The 22,787-nt window shown below is 42.4% G+C and overlaps 1 protein-coding gene across 2 annotated transcripts in view; it reads left to right on the top strand.

The window, feature by feature from the left end:
• LOC129850130 (ephrin type-B receptor 2) overlaps window positions 1–22,787 on the top strand; it is a 161,698-nt gene that overhangs the window by 129,113 nt on the left and 9,798 nt on the right. Inside the window, exons 6-11 of one of the 2 annotated variants that reach the window (XM_055916690.1) lie at window positions 15,553–15,677; window positions 16,699–16,861; window positions 17,868–17,976; window positions 18,263–18,327; window positions 20,021–20,134; window positions 20,293–20,540. In XM_055916690.1, coding sequence (XP_055772665.1) covers window positions 15,553–15,677; window positions 16,699–16,861; window positions 17,868–17,976; window positions 18,263–18,327; window positions 20,021–20,134; window positions 20,293–20,540 — 824 coding nt within the window. Of the gene's footprint in view, window positions 1–15,552; window positions 15,678–16,698; window positions 16,862–17,867; window positions 17,977–18,262; window positions 18,328–20,011; window positions 20,135–20,292; window positions 20,541–22,787 lie in introns of both variants that reach the window. The other variant, XM_055916689.1, reaches the window with a different exon arrangement.

Raw genomic sequence — 22,787 nt, 5'->3', positions numbered from 1 at the left:
GGCTCATTCTGTTATTGCATGTATTTTTCCAGTTCTGTTTATGTTTTTCCGTTTGAGAGGGAAGTGGGAAACAGTAAAATGTGGTTGTACTACCTCTCCTTCCCTCCTCCATCCCTCCATGCCTCTCTCCTCTCCACCTCTGGTCTAAAAGTCCTCTCCTGGTTGTTGAAATATCAGAGAGAAAGATGCCCTCAGAAATGTTTATGTATTACATTTCTGGCTGATATTTTTGGAATTGCTTTATTTTCTATTTCTGGAGCCTTGTAATAAGAATGACTGCTTTTATGTGCCGGAACAGACGAGGAATGAAGTGTCTTCTCAAAGCAAATTTACAACTGAGAGATGGGATGTGGGTATATAGTAAACACACTGACTCATACACACACACACATTCACATACACACACACTTCACAGACACACTTCACACAAAGAAGCGCAGGTCTGTGTCAACTCAGACACACCCCTTTAAAAGATGTTGACATGCAATTATCTGTAATGTTTACAGAAGCGTGATAACTATAATGAAAAGTGTAGAAAATCCAATATTGACATAATGAATCACACTGCAACAAAACAAAGTCTCTGTTGTTTAATTTAAACTTAAATATTTTTATTGGATTCTGAAGGACTAACACAATCTCAAACTCAATTTGTGCAAATATGTACAAAAAGTATTTCAGCAGATTTCATGCGTTTTTATGTTTTTGTGTAGCTTCATTTGTGTGAAAAGACCATTTTATGAGCCGCTTCCTAGGAAAATGCACACATTTTTGTGCAACTTCATTCAGAGGAAAATACAGTTTTTGGGGGGCAAACTTCGGAACAATCTTTTGAAAGTTATTAGACCAATGCATTATGTTCAATGGTGTTCTACACTGTCTTTTTTTGTGTCACACATTTATTTATATAAAAAAACAAATGCCTTAACAACCCAATATTGTTAATCAACCAGGTTGTCACCGAAATAATTACATAATAGTAGCCTTACGTTGTTTTTTCTATGCCAATATTGTTTTCTGTGCTTGTTGTCACTTAATACTTTGGAATATTTCTGCACTTATAGTCAGAATGGCTCTTTTTTTGTGTAGGCAAAAGTAGACCTAAACAATTTTCTTCATAATGCATTTAATACAAGGCTCCACTTTTTCGTGTACATTACACCATTTCTTTCATAAGGCATTTTATACAAGCCTGTGTCAAATTTGAAGAAGGTTGCCAGATTGGGGCAAAAAAAGACAGATTCTAATTTTTGGGGTAATCAGTGAAGGTATTTGATTGGGGAATAGGGATACATTTTTATTTTGTGAAATTATAATACACACCATAATACAGACACACAAACACTTACACACATATACACACACTCACTTTGTTTGAACTCATGTTATAGCCAACTCTTGACTTTTGTATCAATTCTTTTTCATTAAATATTTTTTATCTAATTGTCATGTGTTCGTTATCTTTAACTGGTTAAATGTTTGTAGTTTGCATGTTTCAGTAATGATTAACATGGTTAAATAGTCATAAATCTCTGCTTGATTTAGCTTTTGGTGTATTTGGCATTTTTATACATATTCTGTATTTCCACTGAAAAAAACAATAATTAATCAACACACTACTGTAAATAAATTGACACTACCTGCTATAAAACAGAAATTGCTCTCTGTATATAAATGGTGAGAAATACTCAGTCTGGAGCCATTCGGCTATGGGTTTCACAGCCCTATAATAATGATCCCTCATTTTTGGATCACCTTAGAAAAGAAAGGGTTTATTTACAACCTCTGGGGTATAACATGTTTGGCAAAGTGGTATAGGAGAGTCTGACGTATAACCCCTAACTTGAATTCAGTCTTCACCATTGAGAACCAAGAGGGGCCTAGCTTCGTCCTTCATGACTGGGAAAGGCCTCGATTGTGTGCCGTAGAAAATCCTACATCAATCAATCAATCAAATTTAATTATAAAGCCCTTCTTACATCAGCTGATGTCACAAAGTGCTGTACAGAAACCCAACCCGGACAGGAAGATCACGTCAGTGATTCAACCCACTCAAGTGACCACCCCTCCTAGGGACGGCATGGAAGAGGACCAGTAAGCCAGTGAGTCAACACCCGTAATATGGTTTGAGGCATAGAATCCCAGCAGAGAGAGGGAGATACAGCAATCAGAGACAGCATGGGCGGTTCGTTGCTCCAGTGCCTTTCCGTTCACCTTCACATTCACCTTCACATTCCTGGGCCAGACTACACTCAATCATAGGACCTACTGAAGACTTAAAGGTCGAGACCGAGTCTGCGTCTCTCACATGGATAGGCAGACTATTCCATAAAAATTGAGCTCTATAGGAGAATGCCCTGCCTCCAGCTGTTTGCTTAGAAATTCTAGAGACAGTAAGGGGGCCTGCGTCTTGTGACCGTAGCATACGTGTAGGTATGTACGGCAGGACCAAATCAGAAAGATAGGTAGGAGCAAGCCCATGCAATGCTTTCTAGGTTAGCAGTAAAACCTTGAAATCAGCCCTAGCCTTTATAGGAAACCAGTGTAGAGAGGCAAGCACTGGAGTAATATGATCAAATTTGTTGGTTCTAGTCAAGATTCTAGCAACCGTGTTTAGCACTAACTAAAGTGTATTTAGTGCTTTATCCATGGTAGCCGGAAAGTAGAGTAGTCTAGTAGCAGTAGTCTAATCTAGAAGTGACAAAAGCATGGATACATTTTTCTGCATCAGTTTTGGACAGAAAGATTCTGATTTTTGCAATGTTATGTCGATGGGAAAAAATCTGTCCTTGAAACAGTCTTAATATGTTTGTCAAAAAAGAGATCAGGGTCCAGAGTAACGCCGAGGTCCTTCAGTTTTTTTTAGACAACTGTACATCCATCAAGATTAATTGTCAGATTCAACAGAAGATCTCTTGGTTTCTTGGGACCTAGAACAAGCATCTCTGTTTTGTCCGACTTTAAAAGTAGAACATTTGCCGCCATCCCCTTCCATATGTCTGAAACACAGGCTTCCAGGGAGGACAATTCTGGGGCTTCACCATGTTTCATCGAAATGTACAGCTGTGTGTCATCCGCATAGCAGTGAAATTTAACATTATGTTTCCGAATGACATCACCAAGAGGTAAAATATATATTGAAAACAATAGTGGTCCTAAAATGGAGCCTTGAGGAACACCGAAATTTACAGTTGATTTGTCAGAGAACAAACCATCTACAGAGACAAACTGATATCTTTACGACAGATAAGATATCAACCAGGCCAGAACTTGTCCGTGTCGACCAATTTGGGTTTCCAATCTCTCCAAAAGAATGTGGTGATCGATGGAATCAAAAGCAGCACTAAGGTCTTGGAGCACGAGGACAGATGCAGAGCCTCGGTCTGATGCCATTAAAACGTAATTTATCACCTTCACAAGTGCAGTCTCAGTACTATGATGGGGTCTAAAACCAGACTGAAGTGTTTCGTATACATTGTTTGTCTTCAGGAAGGCAGGGAGTTGCTGTGCAACAGCTTTTTGTCAAATTTTTGAGAGGAATGGGAGATTCGATATAGGCCGATGAGTTTTTTATATTTTCTGGGTCAAGGTTTTGCTTTTTTCAAGAAAGGCTTTATTACTGCCACTTTTAGTGAGTTTGGTACACATCTGGTGGATAGGGAGCCGTTTATTATGTTTAACATAGGAGGGCCAAGCACAGGAAGCAGGTTTTTCAGTAGTTTAGTTGGGATAGGTCCAGTATGCAGCTTGAAGGTTTAGAGGCCATTACTATTTTCAACAGTGTGTCAAGAGATATAGTATTAAAAAACTTTAGTGTCTCCCTTGATCCTAGGTCCTGGCAGTGTTGTGCAGACCCAGGACAACTGAGCTTTGGAGAAATACTCAGATTTAAAGAGTCCGTAATTTGCTTTCTAATGATCATGATCTTTTCATCAAAGAAGTTCATGAATTTATCTCTGCTGAAGTGAAAGCGATCCTCTCTTGGGGTTTACTGCTTTTTAGTTAGTTTTGCAACAGTATCAAAAATATTTTTTTATTGTTCTTATTTTCCTCAATTAAGTTGGAAAAATAGGATGACCGAGCAGCAGTGTGGGATACTGCACGGTACTGTCTTTCCAAGCTAGTCGGAAGACTTCCAGTTTGGTTTAGTGCCATTTCTGTTCCAATTTTCTGGAAGCTTGCTTCACGGCTCGGGTATTTTCTGTATACCAGGGAGCTGGTTTCTTATGACAAATGTTTTTTGTTTTTAGGGGTGCGACTGCATCTAGGTTATTACGCAAGGTTAAATTGAGTTTCTCAGTTAACCTTTCACGAGCCTCTACCCCGGGTCCGGGTGCCCCCCCCCCCCCCCCCCCCCCCACACACTGATTAGCATCGCTAGCATAGCGTCACAATTTAATAGTAGCATCTAAATATCATTCAATCACAAGTCCAAGACACCTAATGAAAGATACAGATCTTGTGAATAAAGCCACCATTTCAGATTTTTTAAATGTTTTACAGGGAAGACACAATATGTAAATCTATTAGCTAAACACGTTAGCAAAAGACACCATTTTTCTTTGTCCACCATTTTTTCTCAACACCAGTAGCTATCACCAATTTGGCTAAACTAAGATATTGATAGCCACTAACCAAGAAAAAAACTCGTCAGATGACAGTCTGATAACATATTTATGGTATAGGATAGGTTTTGTTAGAAAAACGTGCATATTTCAGGTATAAATCATAGTTTGCCATTGCAGCCACCATCACAAATCTCACCAAAGCGACTAGAATTACTACAGAGAGCAACTTGTATTACCAATTTACTCATCATAAAACATTTCTTAAAAATACACAGCACATAGCAATGGAAAGACACAGATCTTGTGAATTCAGACAACATTTCAGATTTTCTAAGTGTTTTACGGCGAAAACACAATAAATCGTTATATTAGCATACCACATATGCAAACGTTACCTGAGCACTGATTCAAGCCAAAGTGAGCGATATCGTTATCATCGCCAAAATATATTAATTTTTTCACTAACCTTCTCAGAATTCTTCAGATGACATTCCTGTAACATCATATTACAACATACATATAGAGTTTGTTCGAAAATGTGCATATTTAGCCACCAAAATCATGGTTAGACAATGACAAAAGTAGCCCAGCTGGTCAGAAAATGTCGTGCACCATATTAGACAGTGATCTAGTCTTATACATAAATACTCATAAACTTGACTAAAAAATATAGGGTGGACAGCGATTGATAGACAATTTAATTCTTAATACAATCGCGGAATTACATTTTTTAAATTATCCTTACTTTTCAATACAGGTTGCGCCAAGCAAAGCTATACCTAACAAAATGGCGGAACGTGCGTATAACATTTTTTACAGAACAACGATTTATCATCTTAAATATTTCTTACTATGAGGCGATCTTCCATCAGAATCTTGGGCAATGAATCCTTTCTTGGGTCTAATCTTCTTTTGGTCGAAAGATGTCCTCTTGTCTGTCGAAATGCCCACTAACGTTCGACCGGGACCCCGAAACGTGCCCGGCTCTTCAAAGAGCATCACATAGAAATGCCTCAAAATCGCACTAAACGGATATAAATTGCTATAAAACGGTTCAAATTAACTACCTTATGATGCTGTTAACACCTATAACGAGTAAAAATATGACCGGAGAAATATTACTGGCTAAACTAGCGCTTGGAAGGAGGCGAGTCGGATGTCCTTAGCGCGCCACGCGCAGGCAGCCAAAGGAAGTTACTTCCGGTATTTAGTGTTTTATTCAGCCCCTGATTGCGCAATCGACTCCATTCAAAGCGTCATCACGCACTGACACCCAGGGGAAGACGTAAGCAGTGTCTGTTTCTCCATAGCATTTACAGTGAGCTTTAAACTGACTCCAGATCAGTGGCCAAAATGTTTGAAATCTGACTCCCTATCATGAAAAGTGCTGTAGAAGGAGTTCTGTTTCACTCCGAGACAAAATTCCAACGGCTATAGAAACTAGAGAGTGTTTTCTATCCAATAATAATAATAAAATGCATATTGTACGAGCAAGAATTGAGTACTAGGCAGTTTAATCTGTAGAGCAAATTATGCTAATGCGAAACAGCACCCCCTATAGTTGCAAGAAGTTAAGTGGTTAACTGATTTTTGTACTCTGATGTCCTTGGGTAGGCAGAGGGAGTCTGGAAGGGCATCTAGGAATCTTTATGTTGTCCGAGAATTTATAGCACGGCTTTTGATGATCCTTGGTTGGGGTCTGAGCAGATTATTTTTTTTGCGATTGCAAACAAATGTGAATATTAAAGTCACCAAAAATTTGAATATTATCTGCCATGACAACAAGATCTGATAGGAATTCAGGGAACTCAGTGAGGAACGCTGTATACGGCCCAGGAGGCCTGTAAACAGCTCTAAAAAGTGATTGAGTAGGCTGCATAGATTTCATGACTAGAAGCTCAAAAGAGGAAAATGCAGTCGTTTTTTTGTGTAAATTGAAATTTGCTATCGTAAATGTTAGCAACACCTCTGCCTTTGCGGGATGCACAGGGGGGATATGGTCACTAGTGTAACCAGGAGGAGAGGCCTCATTTAACACAGTAAATTCATCAGGCTTAAGCCACGTTTCAGTCAGGCCAATCACATCAAGTTTATGATCAGTGATTAGTTAATTGACTATAACTGCCTTGGAAGTGAGGGATCTAACATTAAGTAGCCCTATTTTGAGATGTGAGATATCACAATCTCTTTCACTAATGACAGGAATTGAGGAGGTCTTTATTCCAGTGAGATTGCTAAGGTGAACACCGCAATGTTTAGTTTTGCCCAACCTAGATCGAGGCACAGACACGGTCTCAATGGGGATAGATGAGCTGACTACACTGACTGTGCTAATGGCAGACCCCACTAAGCTGGCAGGCTGGCTAACAGCCTGCTGCCTGGCCTGTACCCTATCTCATTGTGGAGCTAGGGGAGTTAGAGCCCTGTCTATGTTCGTAGATAAGATGAGAGCACCCCTCTAGCTAGGATGGAGTCCGTCACTCCTCAGCAGGTCAGGCTTGGTCCATCTCATTACATCAGAACAGGATGGATCAAAGTTATTCATATTACTGGTTTACATCCATAAAAAGGATAGTTGTGTTTTGTTGCATAACACACATATCATTTGTCTACCCATGTGATGTGGATCATTGTCAGGTTATTTTATATTTAAGCTTCAGTAACAAAAGAACACCATGGTTGTAATAACACTTTAAACAGGTCGTTTGTAACTGTGTAGAATGTGTTTGTTTTGGGTCCACACTGGTAAGTTAACTTATGTAAAATAGACAGTCACAGAGGATTTTCTTCTGAATAACTGGTCAGTGCATAGCACTTTCCATTCAGCTTCAGGCAACTTTGATGTAAGGCTTGATCACACCTGTAGTGACTACTTCTATCTGTCATGCCCATTGCTGCTTATCCATTGTTCACTAGATATATCAGTGTAATTACACCCAACACAATGTTGAAAAACAGAATGCTTCCCACCACTAGATCACATAACTAGACGTGAGCTGGATGTGATCCCAACGCAGCCACCAATCTAGCGTAAGAAAGTGAAAGCTGTAACAGGAACTCTAACCAGGGCTCATACGTGGTGAGGTGAGCTCTTAACGGCCGTTGCCATGAAATCTTAGCAGGCCTCTGGGCAGAGGCAGTGAGCCTACAGTGCTGACATATGCCTTGTTACAATAGCCTAAGTATATAACATGATTGACACGACCATAATAATTTTAATGAAACGGCCTTGGAAGTGCTATAAGTGTAAGCCAACATAACTCAATATTTTACATGAACCTGTTTAACTGCACTGATATGGCTTAATTGGTCATGTTCCAAACTTGTTTTAGTTGCAAATACCATGCAGTTGCACCAGGGGAATTTAAACCAAACTGTTTTTTTGTTGTTGCTGGTGTTCTGTTTCCCCCAATTTTTGATTAATTAATTTCCCATCATGAAAATGTATCCCCGTTCCCCAATCAAATTTAAAAATGTAAAAAAAATGATATTCAGCTTTTACTCCAATCTGGCAACCCTCATAAAATCTGACATAGCACCAGTATCCCGAAGTATTAAGGGAAAACAAGCATAGAAAGAAGCATTGGCATTAATAATAACATGTTAAAAACGTAAGGCTACTATTATATTATAAGTATTTCGATGACATCCTGGTTGATTAATAATATTGGATTTGTAACTAGTTTCTTTTTTTTTTTAAGATGTGGGACACAAAAAAAGGCAGTGTAGAACACCATTGCCCCAAATGCATTGCTTTAGTAACTTTCAAAAGATTGTTCCGAAGTTTGCCCCACAAAAATTTATTTTTGAATGAATGAAGTCGCACAAATGTGTGTATTTTCACACAAAATAAGCCACACAAAAACACACGAAATCTGCTGAAATATTTTTTGTACATATTTGCTTGAATTGAGTGAGATTATGTTGGGAGGACCGCTCTCTTTGCCTCAACATTCTTAGTGTCCTTTCACAGGTTGTCTTCCCTTTCAATGCATCATGTGACATTGGTGAGTTCAAAAGCATGAATCTCTGAGTGACATGCACATGTCTCTCCCATGATTCTCTCTGAGGTTGTATATTTTAATTGAGTTCAGGACCTTTTTAAGATGAGATCATCTTTTTTTAATCCTGACCATTGTGTCATATAGTAACTCCTTATCTGTTAATGCAGATAAGCAATGTATCAATGGGTATCAAAAGTTCATTTCTATGCAGTGTTACTACAACAGATGTTCTGTATCCCGTCTTTCAATGTCTTGTATACAATAGATTATCCAGGATAATGGTTTTGTATTATAACATCTATCTTCTCAAGCCCTTCTGAAGACCACCTTTTAAGGTCAACAGTGGCTTATCCACTTGACAAAGATATTCATAGAACTCATTCAAGGACAATCAAAGTAGTAATAAAACCCACATTTGCAGTCCTTCAGATTCAGTGATTCTTCCTCACTCCTCTATTTCCCTGGAAAACCTGGTTTAGAAGCCAGATGCAGAAAATCTAAATAAACTAATTGTGGCTAGCCTAGAGCCTGTGAGTCAGAGCACTGAGGCTTATCCCTGTAGCGTACTGCTAAAACGATCGTCCAGACTGAATGACCAATCGGGGCCAAGCCCAGCAGTGTACATCTGTATTATTACAAGTGACTGCAGAGAGAGTCTCCACCCTGCCCCTCACCACTGTTCCCTCACTTCTCTCATATCTGTGCTTTGGACCTCTTGGGCGAGCAGAACTACTTAGTGTCGTGGTGTGCTTAGATTAGACCTAACCTCCCGTAAGGTTCTGCAAATTTTTTAAGCCCCTTGAGTGCCTATTTTAGAATGAGCTTATATTGTGTATACGAGTGCATTAAGGCCCCAATCTTTTCAAGCGCAGATGGTTTAAAGCTTGATGAACTGAAATCTTGCTTGTGTAGCTTTACTGCATTGGAAACTCTTTGGAGACGTAAAAACCCACAATCCATTGCAGATGGGGAAACAGGGCCGTCTGCCAGTGTGCTAAAAGTACATGCAAATACAGGCCTCGGCCTTTAAGAGCTCTCGATGTGCGGCTCGTAAACGCAGAGCATTCGGAGGGAGAGAGAGTGAAGGCAGCACCAACAGCCTGTTTAGAAGGCTGCCTGGCTGCATAGTGGAGGAACAGCTGGCTGGGCCCATTGGGAGAGACGGTGCTGTGGGGGAAACAGATTTTTACTGTGAAAGGGGATGGGGATTTACGAGTGCTGACCTGTTCTCGCTTCCTTCCCCATCCTCCCCCAAATCATAGCTTTGCTCCTTGTACCAGAACCTCAAATCAGAGCCACATGGTCATAGAGCACGTTGCATATAGGCTAGTCAGATATTCAAAGAGAAGTCCTAAATCCAAGTCACTTTCACAGATTCAACAGCCAAGATGAATGGTTGACTCTTCTGTCTCTCCAACCATGTATTTTTCAGCAGACTTTGGCATTTAATTTGGTTTTGGTTATAATAGTGCAAGGTTTTAAAGATGGGAAGGGGAACAAAGGGAGAAAGGGGAAATCACTCGAGGTGGCATTGTCTCTCCCAACCACAAACCCCAAATTGTGATTACTATAATAACTTTGCCTCCCACCCCTCGGAGCATGGCTCTGTAATGGCTGTCTGTCTTTTTTTATGGTGGCTGGAACTCCAGCTGGCCCACGTGGTCCTGCGCCCAAACTCAGGCTCTGTTCAGGCATGGGGGCCCTCTCCCCGCCTGCTTGCCTGCCTGCCTGTCATCAAAGGCCAGCCTGGTTTCAGTCCACCAGCTCGCTTAATGAAGATGCCATCATGCTCAGAAGGGTGCTCTGTGGAGAACAGAATCAATAGGCTGAGCTGAAAGGAGACCAGCATTCTTAGGGGAAGACAAGGAGGGGAAAGAGAGGGACACAGGCATGGGAGGGAGGGAGGCCATGCCCACCAAACGAGTGTAGCAGAATAGAAGAGAACAGAACAATAGCAGCAGAGATAGTTATTTACAGACTGGGTAGAGGATGTAAATGGGATAGATCAGGGGGCTCAGTAAATTGCTTCTCTGTATTTGCAGGAGTATGCCCCATTAAATCGCCATGGATTTAAATGAGTGGAAATAACTCTGTAAAGCCCATCTTTGATTGAACACCTAGTAACTTCCATAATCAAACACAACAGTAAAATGACTATTGGGATTTTGCACAAAATAGAGCCTTTTATATTCGGCTGCTGGGCCCAAGCCAGAGCCTTATGCTAGAATACAGCCCAAAGCCCCAATGTCTTTTATCAGATCCAAGACCTTGTATTAATACTGAGACTGTAACTTAACTCTGTGACAACAACAGGAGTTCTTCACATTAAACAGCACTGACAAATACTATTTACAGTAATGCACTACTAAGCGTTTCTCTTCTGAACCGTCCACAACCCTCCCATCTAGAGAGAGCTCAGTAATGTATTGAGTTACTTTCCAAACATTTTTGGATGTTATTCAGAATCTCTGGGCCTGGATGATCTTAAGATAAAAGAATAGAAACGTTATCTGTTTCTGATGAGTTTGTTCATAGACTCACGCTCCCTCGGAACCCTCCTGTGTGCTGGATGATCGTTACAATGTGTCAGAGTACAAGCCTTGCCAGGAAAAAGTTAAACACCTAGGATTCTAGATAAATAGTCCTTGTCGCTGTAGCGTTGCAAGAAGCAATCGTTTGGAAAGCTGGAATGCTCCACCATGACTAGAATATTTTACTAGCAGTGATTATCACCCTGTCTCCTCGTGGCAGGGACTCTGCTGTTAGCCCTCTCTCTGCTGGAGTATCAAGTGGAAAATTATATAATTACTGCAGTACAGTCGACACGCTACACACATTTTTCCATAGCAGCAGTAACAGTAATGCTTCCATCTTCTTAGATCTCTGTTGTACTGTTTATTTTTTCCTCAATAGTTATTATTGGTGTGATACAGACATCACGTTCTTCATGCTTCAGTCCGGAAGACGGCCCTTTGTTAGAGTAAACCACAATGTTCTGCGTGGAAAGCTTTCATCTTGGCATGTGTACCATCCTCTGTACATGAAGACATGCACTGCCTTTGTCTGTATGCCCTGCCCGGGATTAGGTTACCAGAGATGGCTACACCTCTTGTTTAATGGAAATGCTATGCACAAAAAAGCATGTGGCATGCAGTCCTAAATATATGTACATCCGTAATGGGATACTTGTGAGTTCCCCGTAGAGTGACTATTTGCCTTATTATGATAGCAAACAAACTCAACGAACAGTGAGATTGAAGAGATGCCTGTGAGTATTCTATTCTCTGAACTGGTTACTGTATACACTACCTCTGTATACACTACCTCTATATACACTACCTCTGTACACACTACCTCTGTACACACTACCTCTGTACACACTACCTCTGTATACACTACCTCTGTATACACTACCTCTGTACACACTACCTCTGTATACACTACCTCTGTACACACTACCTCTGTACACACTACCTCTGTACACACTACCTCTGTACACACTACCTCTGTATACACTACCTCTGTACACACTACCTCTGTACACACTACCTCTGTGTACACTACCTCTGTGTACACTACCTCTGTGTACACTACCTCTGTGTCTCTGTGAAGGGGATCATGTACAGTGCATTCGGAAAGTATTCAGACCCCTTTACTTTTTCCACATTTTGTTACGTAACATCCTTATTCTAATATTGATTAAATTGTTTCCCCCCCTCACGCTCCACACAATTCCCAATAATAACAAAGCAAAAACTGGTTTGTAATTTTTTTTGCAAATGTATAAAAAATTAAATAATGAAATATCACCTTTACATAATATTCAGACCCTTTATTCAGTACTGTGTTGAAGCAGTGATTACAGCCTCAATTCTTCTTGGGTATGACGCTACAAGCTTGGCACACCTGTATTTGGGGAGTTTCTCCCATTATTGTCACGCCCTGACCTTAGAGATCCCTATTGTTCTCTGTTTGGTTAGGTCAGGGTGTGACTCGGATGGGAAAATCTATGTTTTCTATTTCTTTGTTTTGGCCGAGTGTGGTTCCCAATCAGAGGCAGCTGTCTATCGTTGTCTCTGATTGGTGATCATATATAAGTTGTCATTTTCCGTTTGGGTTTTGTGGGATCTTATTTTATGTTTAGTGTCCGTGCCTGACGGAACTGTTCGCTTTCGTTTTTGGATTTGTTATTTTTGTTTGAGTGTTTCTTGTAAATAAATATCATGAACACTTTCCACGCTGCGCTTTGGTCCACTTTTCTTTCCACCGACGACGAGCATTACAATTCTTCTCTGCAGATCCTCTCAAACTCTGTCAGGTTGGAATGGGAGTGTCGTTGCACAGCTATTTTCAGGTTTCTCCAGAGATGTAAGGATCGCTCTGTACTTTGCTCCGTTCATCTTTCCTTCGAACCTGACTAGTCTCCCAGTCCCTTCTGCTGAAAAACATTCCCACAGCATGATGCTGCCACCACCATGCTTCACTGTAGGGATGGTGCCAGGTTTCCTACAGACCTGAAGCTTGGCATTCAGGCCAAAGAGTTCAATCTTCGTTTCATCAGACCAGAGAATGTTATTTCTCATGGTCTGAGAGTCCTTTACGTGCCTTTTGGCAAACTCCAAGTGGGCTTTCATGTGCCTTTTACTGAGGAGTGGCTTCCGTCTGGCCACTCTACCATAAAGGCCTATTGGTGGCGTGCTGCAAAGATGGTTCTCCTTCTGGAAAGTTCTTCCATCTCCACAAAGGAACTCTGTTGCTCTGTCAGAGTGATCATCAGGTTTTTGGTCACCACCCTGACCAAGGCCCTTCTCCTTGCGATTGCTCAGTTTGGCCGGGCAGACAGCTCTAGGAAGAGTCTTGGTGGTTCCAAACTTCTACCATTTAAGAATAATGAAGGGCACTGTGTTCTTGGGGACCTTCAAGGCTGCAGAAATGTTTTGGTACCCTTCCCCAGATTAGTGCCTTGACACAATCCTGTTTCGGAGCTCTATGGACAATTCCTTCGACCTCATAGTTTGGTTTTTGTTCTGACATGCACTGTCAACTGTGGGACCTTATATAGACAGGTGTGTGCCTTTCCAAATCATGTCCAATCAATTTAATTAACCACAGGTGGAGTCCAATTAAGTTGTAGAAACATCTCAAGTATGATCAATGGAAACAAGATGCACCTGAGTTCAATTTCGAGTCTCATAGCAAAGGATCTGAATACTTATGTAAATGTGATATTTTTGTTATTTATTTTTTATAAATGTGCAAAAGTTTCTAAAAACCTGTTTTTGCTTTGTCATTATGAGGTAATTTGTGTAGATTGATGAGGAAAAACAATTTATTTAATCAATTTTAGAGTCTGTAACGTAGCAAAATGTGGAATACTTTCCAAATGCACTTATGTTCATGGCAGAATCACAGGCCATCTTAGTGCAACTGCTGCAGGAGATGAAACTAAAGGCTGCCTATTCATTATCTGTAGACACATTTATTTTAAGGCCGACGGCATATGGGGACATAGGCTCCGGGACCTCCCTGTTTAGACAGTATCTCATGATTAGTGTCCTCGGATGGAGGCTTCTGTTGGGATCAGAGGTAATGTGAGGCAAGGCTGACTCACTGTTGAGAATGAATACGCCATAAAACAGCCTCTCCGTCATCATGTCTTAGAGCACACTGGTTTCTGGGAGCTGATCCGGGCTTTACTCTACAGTACTGAACATGTGTATTTTAATCCAAACCCCATCTAAAAGGCTCCTTTGTGGTGTGGTGGATAGCATCAGATATTACCAGAATTTTGTTACATGAACTACATAAAATTAACACTTAGATTTATATATGAGATATTAACCACACACACTCCCCCAGATTCCTTGATAATGGTGGGAGGGGCCGAGGGAGGGTGGGCGGGAGGGATTTCCAGTCAGTGGATTTTTCAAGGAGAGCGCGTGCCGGTGGAGCGCTTTATGACTGGAGCTCTGGGGAGCCACTGTGCTTCTGGCTGGGGGCTGTGTGTATGCAGCGTGGGACCATGGGCCGAGGCTGGGGCCCGGGGGCCCATAAATCCTGCCCTCCAAGCCCCAGACAGCGCTTTTATCTCCTGCATTAGCTTCGCTGTGACCCACGGCACCATGCACTAATGTTAATGGATGTATGAGGGCGCGTGGATAGCATGCCCCTCCCTGACCCTTTAGCCTTACTAAAAAGAAAGTTGCAAGTTTGGGCCTTTGGTTTTGTTAGACTAAAGGCAGCTTACAACCCTACCCACTCATCACTCATTTCTGGCTCAACTACTTCTGAAAGTATCTGGCTTATTGCTACACAGTGATTACCACATGTAAGTGCTATAATTCTCTATATCTGTCCACCATGACCATGACTCTTGTCCTTGCACTTTCAAACCATTTACTGATGTGTTTGAAGTTGTCATCCACCAAAAAATATCTGTATGTCATCCACCAAAAAATATCTGTAAACATAGACCGCAATTACAAAAATAGAAGGCTGTAAAAAAACTAAATGGCGATTGTGTATGGCATACTTGTGGTTCTGATGATTTTCTCTGGTTTTATGAGCCATACAAAATGGGCTTGCTCCACAATTTGTCCGGAGGAGGAGGATGCGGCCAGTGGAATGATTGCTAGTCAGACACAGACAGATAGTGTCCTCACACCCTGACAATGTGGGAAGCACAGATGAATCATGGAAATAATACAAAGTCAGTGCTGGAAAGTCCCTTCAAACTATGTATGTGGTTTAGTCAGAGGTGTGCCTTTTCTACATGCAGCCCAGGATGGTAGCAACTAATATATCACTATCACTGTTACATAGCTCAGTGAAGTAGGCATCTGTTTGATGAGATTTTATGATTCGGATATATGATTGGGAACTAATCACAGTGACTGAATGTTGTGATTCTGAATTTGTATGTTAAGCACTTTCCTTCTTTCTCTCTGTGTCTCTCTATCTCTCTATCTATCTCTCTACAGCTCCATCGACAGTGTCCATCATGCACCAGGTCAGTCGTACCGTGGACAGCATCACTCTGTCCTGGTCTCAACCAGACCAGCCCAATGGAGTCATTCTGGACTATGAACTGCAGTACTACGAGAAGGTAGGTACCCACTGCACTCTACCCATTAACAAACAGTCTGCTCTATCTCTCCTCCATGTAAACAGACACACGTAAAGACACCATTGAGTGTGTCAGGCTTTCTTTCATCTCAGCGGGGCTAAATAAGGTATGCATTGACTGCAAAATATATCTCAAATTTTCTATCACATTGAAATTAAGAATGTCTTCCCCTGTTGGAGTCCAGAACAGCATGTTCACGGTGGGAGTCAGGCATACTGTAGCTTCTGAATCGAGCATACAACTTCTGCTCGATCCCTTTCAATTATAATCACGGTCAGTCACTGGGAAAGGAAACTGCTCTCAGCCCTCCAGTCAGGCCACTAGGGATTGATGGAGAGATATTTGCGGTTGAAACAATGCTGTGTTGACTGCCATAAAAACAGTATTCAACAGACAGACTCCTCAGAATCAGCATACTTTCTCACAAGAAACACTCCCACACACAGATACGGGCAGAGAAGAGCACACACACACACAAGCTCACACAAAGTTAATTTAGCAGTTCTCTGTGACTGCGCGCCACTCTGCTCCACTTTTTAGTTTAATTCTATTCTCAGATGCTGCTGAGGAGAGCTGTCAAAACAATTGTCTCGGCCCCTGCCGCGGCTCAGATCTCACAACTGTGCTCACGCTGCTGACTGATTGGTTGAAGGCTGCAGCCGGCACAGTTTTAGTCTCCTCTTCCAGACAGACCTGTCAGCTTTGTGGAGAGAGAGAAGCGGTGTGGCAATGAAAAGTTACACTAATCGTCCGAACTCACAACCCAAACAAACTAGCAGACCTGAAACTGCCATCCCTTCTGCCTATGGCTGTTGCTTTTCATTCTCTCTTCATTCTGCTTGGTTAAATAGATACACCAGTGTTAGAAACATTTGAGTCTGTATCCTACTTTGCACATCAGCCTATTTTTATAAGGCACTAAGTTAATGCATGTGTATGGTAATTGTTCTGTGGATGGCACTGATTTGTATTTCTCCCTCTTTCCTTAATACTCTCTCAGGACCAGACCGAGTACAACTCAACCATCATAAAGAGCCAGACTAACACAGTGGTCATCCGTGGTCTCAAATCAGGGGCAATCTATGTGTTCCTGGTTCGCGCCCGGACCGTGGCCGGATTTGGGCGCTACAGTGGCAAGCTCTACTTCCAAACCATGACTGAAGGTGAGGGTACAGACAACATTCCCTCAGCTCAGATAGAGCATAGAGAGATGCAGAGTTATCACATCCCATGCATGGACCGTCAACCCAACATGGACAATTACAACATAGACATAATGACCCAACAGACACAAGGATGTGGATGGGGAAATGGTCTGAGATGCAGTCTACAAGACAACTCTCTAACAATGTGTACACCCATTGTTCTATTTATGTGGATTTCATTTATTATCTTCTCAGCAGAGCTCATGAGTCATGTGAAACTTATTTTTTACCAATGAATAAGATAGGTTATGTATGAATGCAGATATTTTCTGTAGTATACTGTACTTTATTAGCGGTAGACTAACGTCAGTCACAGATCAGGTTAAAGTGGATTAATCTGTATAGAAGGACACTGCTGGGCAGACTAACTTCTCCCCTGGCTCCGCTAATGCTGGCTCCTGGCTCCCCTGGCCTGGATAATGTTAGCGACCTGGGTGTTCTCGAAACATCTTATTACCTGCAGTGCCGATGGCCATCATTAGCCTGATCTCTGCTCTCCTCCACTGCAAGCAGCCAGCACACTGCCAGACAAAGGAGAACCCAGTATCGCAGTAGGCTGTATACAGTACAGTACCACCACCAGGGGACACAACCCATGGCACAACCCTCCCTATCCTCAGACCTCGGAAAGAGCAGTCAGGACCTGAGATGGTTTTGTGAGATTGTGTGCCTACTGCCATGCTGGATTCCCTGTGTTTGGCAGCACTCTGGAGGGAAGGGAGCTGGGTCTCTCCCAAACCTGCTCTCTCAGTTCCAGATGAGCGGGTGACCATATTGCTGGTATCTGAATGTGCTCAGTGGGCTTTGGAGTGAGGTATTGTGCTGCCAGCCAAGATGCCCATTGGTCTCCCCAACCGTCTGTCTGTCTGTCACCCACTGCTCTCTCCATATGCATTAGCTCAGATGCCTGGCCCATATGTTCCAGTGTGTGATGGTGTGTTTGTGTGTGTTTGTCTAATCACAGAGGAGTACAACACCAGCATTCAGGAGAAGCTGCCTCTCATCATCGGCTCTGCAGCTGCAGGTCTGGTCTTCCTCATCGCAGTGGTTGTCATCGTCATCGTCTGCAACCGGTGAGTTATTCCTGCTCCAGTCCAGCCAACCAATGCTCCCTGCGCCCCACCACAAAAACAGTCACACAAGCCAGCCAGATTAGACACATTCGCTTTAGTGGTTGTTTTCCACCCTACTTCGTTACTGTACTTTAATGGGTCCTGTGGCTTGTTAAGGTGGGGTTTATAGTTTATAGGTTGGTTGTGTTTAGTGGTCATTAGCTAGCTGTGGAGTGGGTAGGCCTGGTACATAGACCACACCCCCTCTCTGGGCCAGCGCTATAGCTCTTTGTCTTTCTCCCAGGAGGCGTGGCTTTGAGAGGGCAGACTCAGAGTACACAGACAAGCTGCAGCACTACACCAGTGGCCACAGTGAGTAACCCAGCCCTCACTCAAGAGTGTCTGTTTGCACCTCCCCCACCATACACACACTCTCACTCATGCTCACACACCCACACGCACACACACCTGTCTCCATGGCTACCAGCTCATGCAGCAGCCTCCATGCCTAACGTTCAACCCTCTGCTGCCTCACACACCTGTCTCCATGGCTACCGGCTCACGCAGCAGCCTCCATGCCTAACGTTCAACCCTCTGCTGCCTCACACACCTGTTTCCGTGGCTACCACCTGACACGCTAGTGTCCTTGGCTACCTCCCAACCTTGTTCTTCTTCTCACCTCTCCATTGGTATTCTTCTCTCTTGTTTTCCTCAACCGTCTTAATGCTAGGATTTACTCACAACATAACCTGTGTACAAGTGTGTGTTCGCTGTAGGGTCTCATTTCACAGTCAACTGATTCCATTGTTGTGGAAATAGCATTTAGCCTTATTTTAGCTTGTTCATTAACACGCTAATACCACACACACCATTTGCCATTGTTGAAAAATTCAAAGAAGATTGTGAAGGAATGGCCTTTATTAATTATTTTGTTTTCCATGTAAAGCACGTTGGCCCAGAGTTCCATGATATAGAAATAAATCTTCAAGATGTAGCCAGGCGCGGTGATTTAAACTAGTTTGGCTCTCCCTGGGAGCTTATGGCTTATCGTTTTCTCCTCCTTCACTCAGCTAAACAGAAATGCTCTGATATATTTCCTCTCTGAGCTTATTTCAGTTTATTTATATATTTTTCTATTTAGCTCTTCCGCTAGTTGGGCTTATCAATGGAGACAGCTTTCCCATGTGTAATCAATAGTATCAGGTTGCAGTAAATGCTGTATTTACAGAACTCATTTTTGCCAGGGTGGAATTCAGTGAGGAGTATTGCCAGAGAGGCTGAGGGCATTTCACAGCTATTAATATTGTTCCACTCCCCTGTGTGTGTTTTCATCCCCACACTGATGATCACAGTTATACTGGCTGTCCTCCCCTATATCAGGTGGTCTCTGCCATGTTATGGTGGGTGGTCTTTGAATTGCTCCATAGTTTGGGAAGAGATAGGAGGTTCTGGCTGGGGATTCTTTTTTTGCCTTAAAGGAGAATCTCCATCTGTTCCTAAACACTTCTTCAGTTCAGTCTGCTATGCAGGTTTCATGACTCTTCTATAAGCAGGTATCTCAGCTTCGCTGACTGTCTGTGCATGAACACAATAACCATTAAAGAAGCCTCAGGCCAGATGTCAGAATAATCCGATTTAAAACCTGGGACAGTTAAGTCCCTGAACACTTAAAGGCCACCTTAAGCCAATTTACCTGGCGTCAGAGCTTAAGAGAGCAAATGTATTTCCTGGAGCAGAGAGTGATACTGATATAGTGTCTGGCTGTCTCTCCTGGGTGTTAATGGTCTGCTATGACTCTGGAGCTGATACATACATTAACCTGCCTTATCACTGCTAAAGACTACCTAGAAATACCATGTCATTGCCCATTGATTATTACAGTCCTGAGGCCCAAAGCCAAACCTACCATTCCTCTACCTTGTACTAACACTAACCTTTCTGACTCATAGTAATACACTGCATTGGCTACTCAAACTCTGACTGTTAAAGGCAGACAGAGTTTGTTTGTGTGTGTGTGTCAGGATAAAAAATTACATCGGCCTCTTCTTTTCCCAAGTGACTCCAGGAATGAAGATATATATTGATCCGTTTACATATGAGGACCCCAACGAGGCAGTGAGGGAGTTTGCTAAGGAGATTGACACTTCCTGTGTGAAGATTGAGCAAGTCATTGGCGCAGGTAAAGAGAAAGGCCAGTCATTTTTTACAAAATAATGATTTTGAATGCTGTCTGTATTCCAATTAATAATATTTTGCCTCATAATTTTAATGTTTGTAACCTCTGTCAGACATCTCCTCTCATTAACTGTCTCTCTGCCTCTATGTTGTGTCTTGTAGGAGAGTTCGGGGAGGTGTGCAGTGGGAACCTGAGGCTCCCAGGCAAAAGGGAGATGTTTGTGGCCATCAAGACGTTGAAGTCGGGTTACACAGAGAAGCAGAGGCGGGACTTCCTGTCTGAGGCGTCCATCATGGGTCAGTTTGACCACCCCAACGTGATCCACCTGGAGGGTGTGGTCACCAAGAGCGCCCCTGTCATGATCATCACTGAGTTCATGGAGAACGGATCACTGGACTCCTTCCTCAGAGTGAGTTACGCTGTGTTTGTATATGAGTCAAATATTAACACTAATGGCTGTGCAGATAAACAGGTCGACACACAGGCACGCAGGAACACACAAGCACACAGGCACATACGCACACACACTCTGGGAAATGACTGCTAAATACACACACTAATGCCAACCCATCCAGGTTAAAGTGAATAACATGCAGAACATTAATCATATGAGTCTCCTCTTTACTTAGCATAGTGTCCACCACAAGTCCTTAGAGAGATCCTTCTCTATCCAATCAGGCTGCGGTCTTAATGCTCCCTGAGGGTCTGTCTAGTCCAATTATTGATTTATACTCTGCTGCAACTTGCGGTGGCTGTTATTCAGCATTTCCCCTTGATCTCCATGTTTGACTACAGTAAAAAGTACAGTAGTGTAGCTCACTATAGGCACTAGTGAGTAAGAGAGTCCAGCAGTTCAGTTAGTTATGCTCTCATTTTGTATTTATCATACTAACCCACATTCACTCCTTTGGTTTGAGTCACAGAAAAGGACAAGAACCTATGAACTTATAGTACCTGCTACATACATTCCAGATATCTAACCTCACCTCATCCTTTGGGAGGGTTTCAAATGATTAGCGCTGTAAGAAGAAAACATGCCAGCTTTCAGAGAATGAAGTTGGCTTGTAGGTGAAAGGCTGCTGTCTGTTGTCAGCCAGTCCTGTGCCGCCTGTGGGTAGCATTTCAGCTGAACGGGAGCATGTGACTGTGTGTCCACAAGCTTTCATATCCTCTAATTGGACTCATTGTGAGTTTGAAGTGAGTGAGAAAAAACTGAGTAGGAAAGAGCTAGGGATTAATGGAAATTGGACATGTCTGAACTTCACAAAAATAAAGAATGACATTTTTCCTTATTAGAGTTACTTCACTTTAAATCATTGTGAGAATGATTAAATATGGAAAACAAATCAATTCAATAAGGGTCAAGGGTTTCATGTTTGATATGAATCACTATGTTTATGTTTGGAAATGTCTGATGTTTCTACTGTGTCTATATGGAAAACACCTCCCTCCACCACCTCTGTCATAGCCCTAGTTGTCACTCCTCATCACATTGTGATTGTCTACCTCTACATAGATCATACGGAGTAAGGCTTTCACGACTCAGGGCAGAAAGCACACTGACAAGTGTCAGCTCTGAGCTATGGGAGGATATTATAAACCTGAGACGGAAACTCTTCCTCTATGGATCAAAATATACATCAAAATCCTGCCTTTAAAAAAGGATCCAGCCAGCCGCCTGTCAGCAGACTGCTGCTCTGTCTACTGCTAGAGAAGCAAAACATGAACTTTATTAGCATTCTGCTTCAAATCTCTGAGACACTGTGTGCCAACTCACTCTTGAATTTGATGGGTTGTGTGTGTGTATGTGTCTGTGTGTTTCTGTGTGTTAAGCATATTTGACAGCACATTGTATTCCAAGCAACAGTGTCACTGTGGCACCTCACTGTGACAGCTTTTGACAACATTTTCTGAACACGTCAGCGCTTTAGAACATGGCGCTCTGTGAAAGAGGATGGAGCAGCAGGGGAGACCACCTTAGATGGGAGCTGCCAGCTGAAGGATCACCTGGTGCAGCCCCCTCTTCTATGAAGCATCTGCAAGGGAGAGAGGACTAGATAAATCACAGCTAATAGATGGATGGAGACAACAACGGGCAGAGGAAGTAGCAAAAGTTGGGGGGCCAAATAACGATCAGAAAGAAAGCTTTCTTTAGAAACATTATCTCCATCATTATGACTAGAATTGGGATTGAATCAAAAATTGCACAGAGCATGTATTAGCCATAGATCTATATGATAGAAATGATGCCTCTCTGTCTGCTAACCCGATCCAAATGACTTTGGTGCTAGAATCTTCCCAATTAAAGTACATGCAAACACGGTGCAGGGATGCAGGGATTACGAGGAGCTGTGTATTTATTAGGGAATTCAGCCTCATGAATAATGCATAAGACTTAATTGCCGTGGTGCATGAGGAGCTGGTGGACGTGAGGAGAACTCCTTGCTCTGCTAATGAGCAGCGAAGAGTTTGGAGGAGACTCAGAGACACAGGCTAGAGGATCTGGCTAACCATAAACTGGGAAGATGCCTAGAGGAATACACAGCTGGGCCTAGTCCATCTGTGGTCCATCTGTGTCCCCACCCCATCCCTGTCAGTCCACGCTCATGCTCTCTCATCTCTCGTCATGATCCTCCCGGATATTCCCTAGTTGATC

The sequence above is a fragment of the Salvelinus fontinalis genome, chromosome 3 (genome assembly GCF_029448725.1).
Source record: "Salvelinus fontinalis isolate EN_2023a chromosome 3, ASM2944872v1, whole genome shotgun sequence".
Taxonomy (NCBI): domain Eukaryota; kingdom Metazoa; phylum Chordata; class Actinopteri; order Salmoniformes; family Salmonidae; genus Salvelinus; species Salvelinus fontinalis.
Note: the sequence above shows the minus strand (reverse complement) of the source record. Positions and strands in the feature narration are given on the sequence as shown.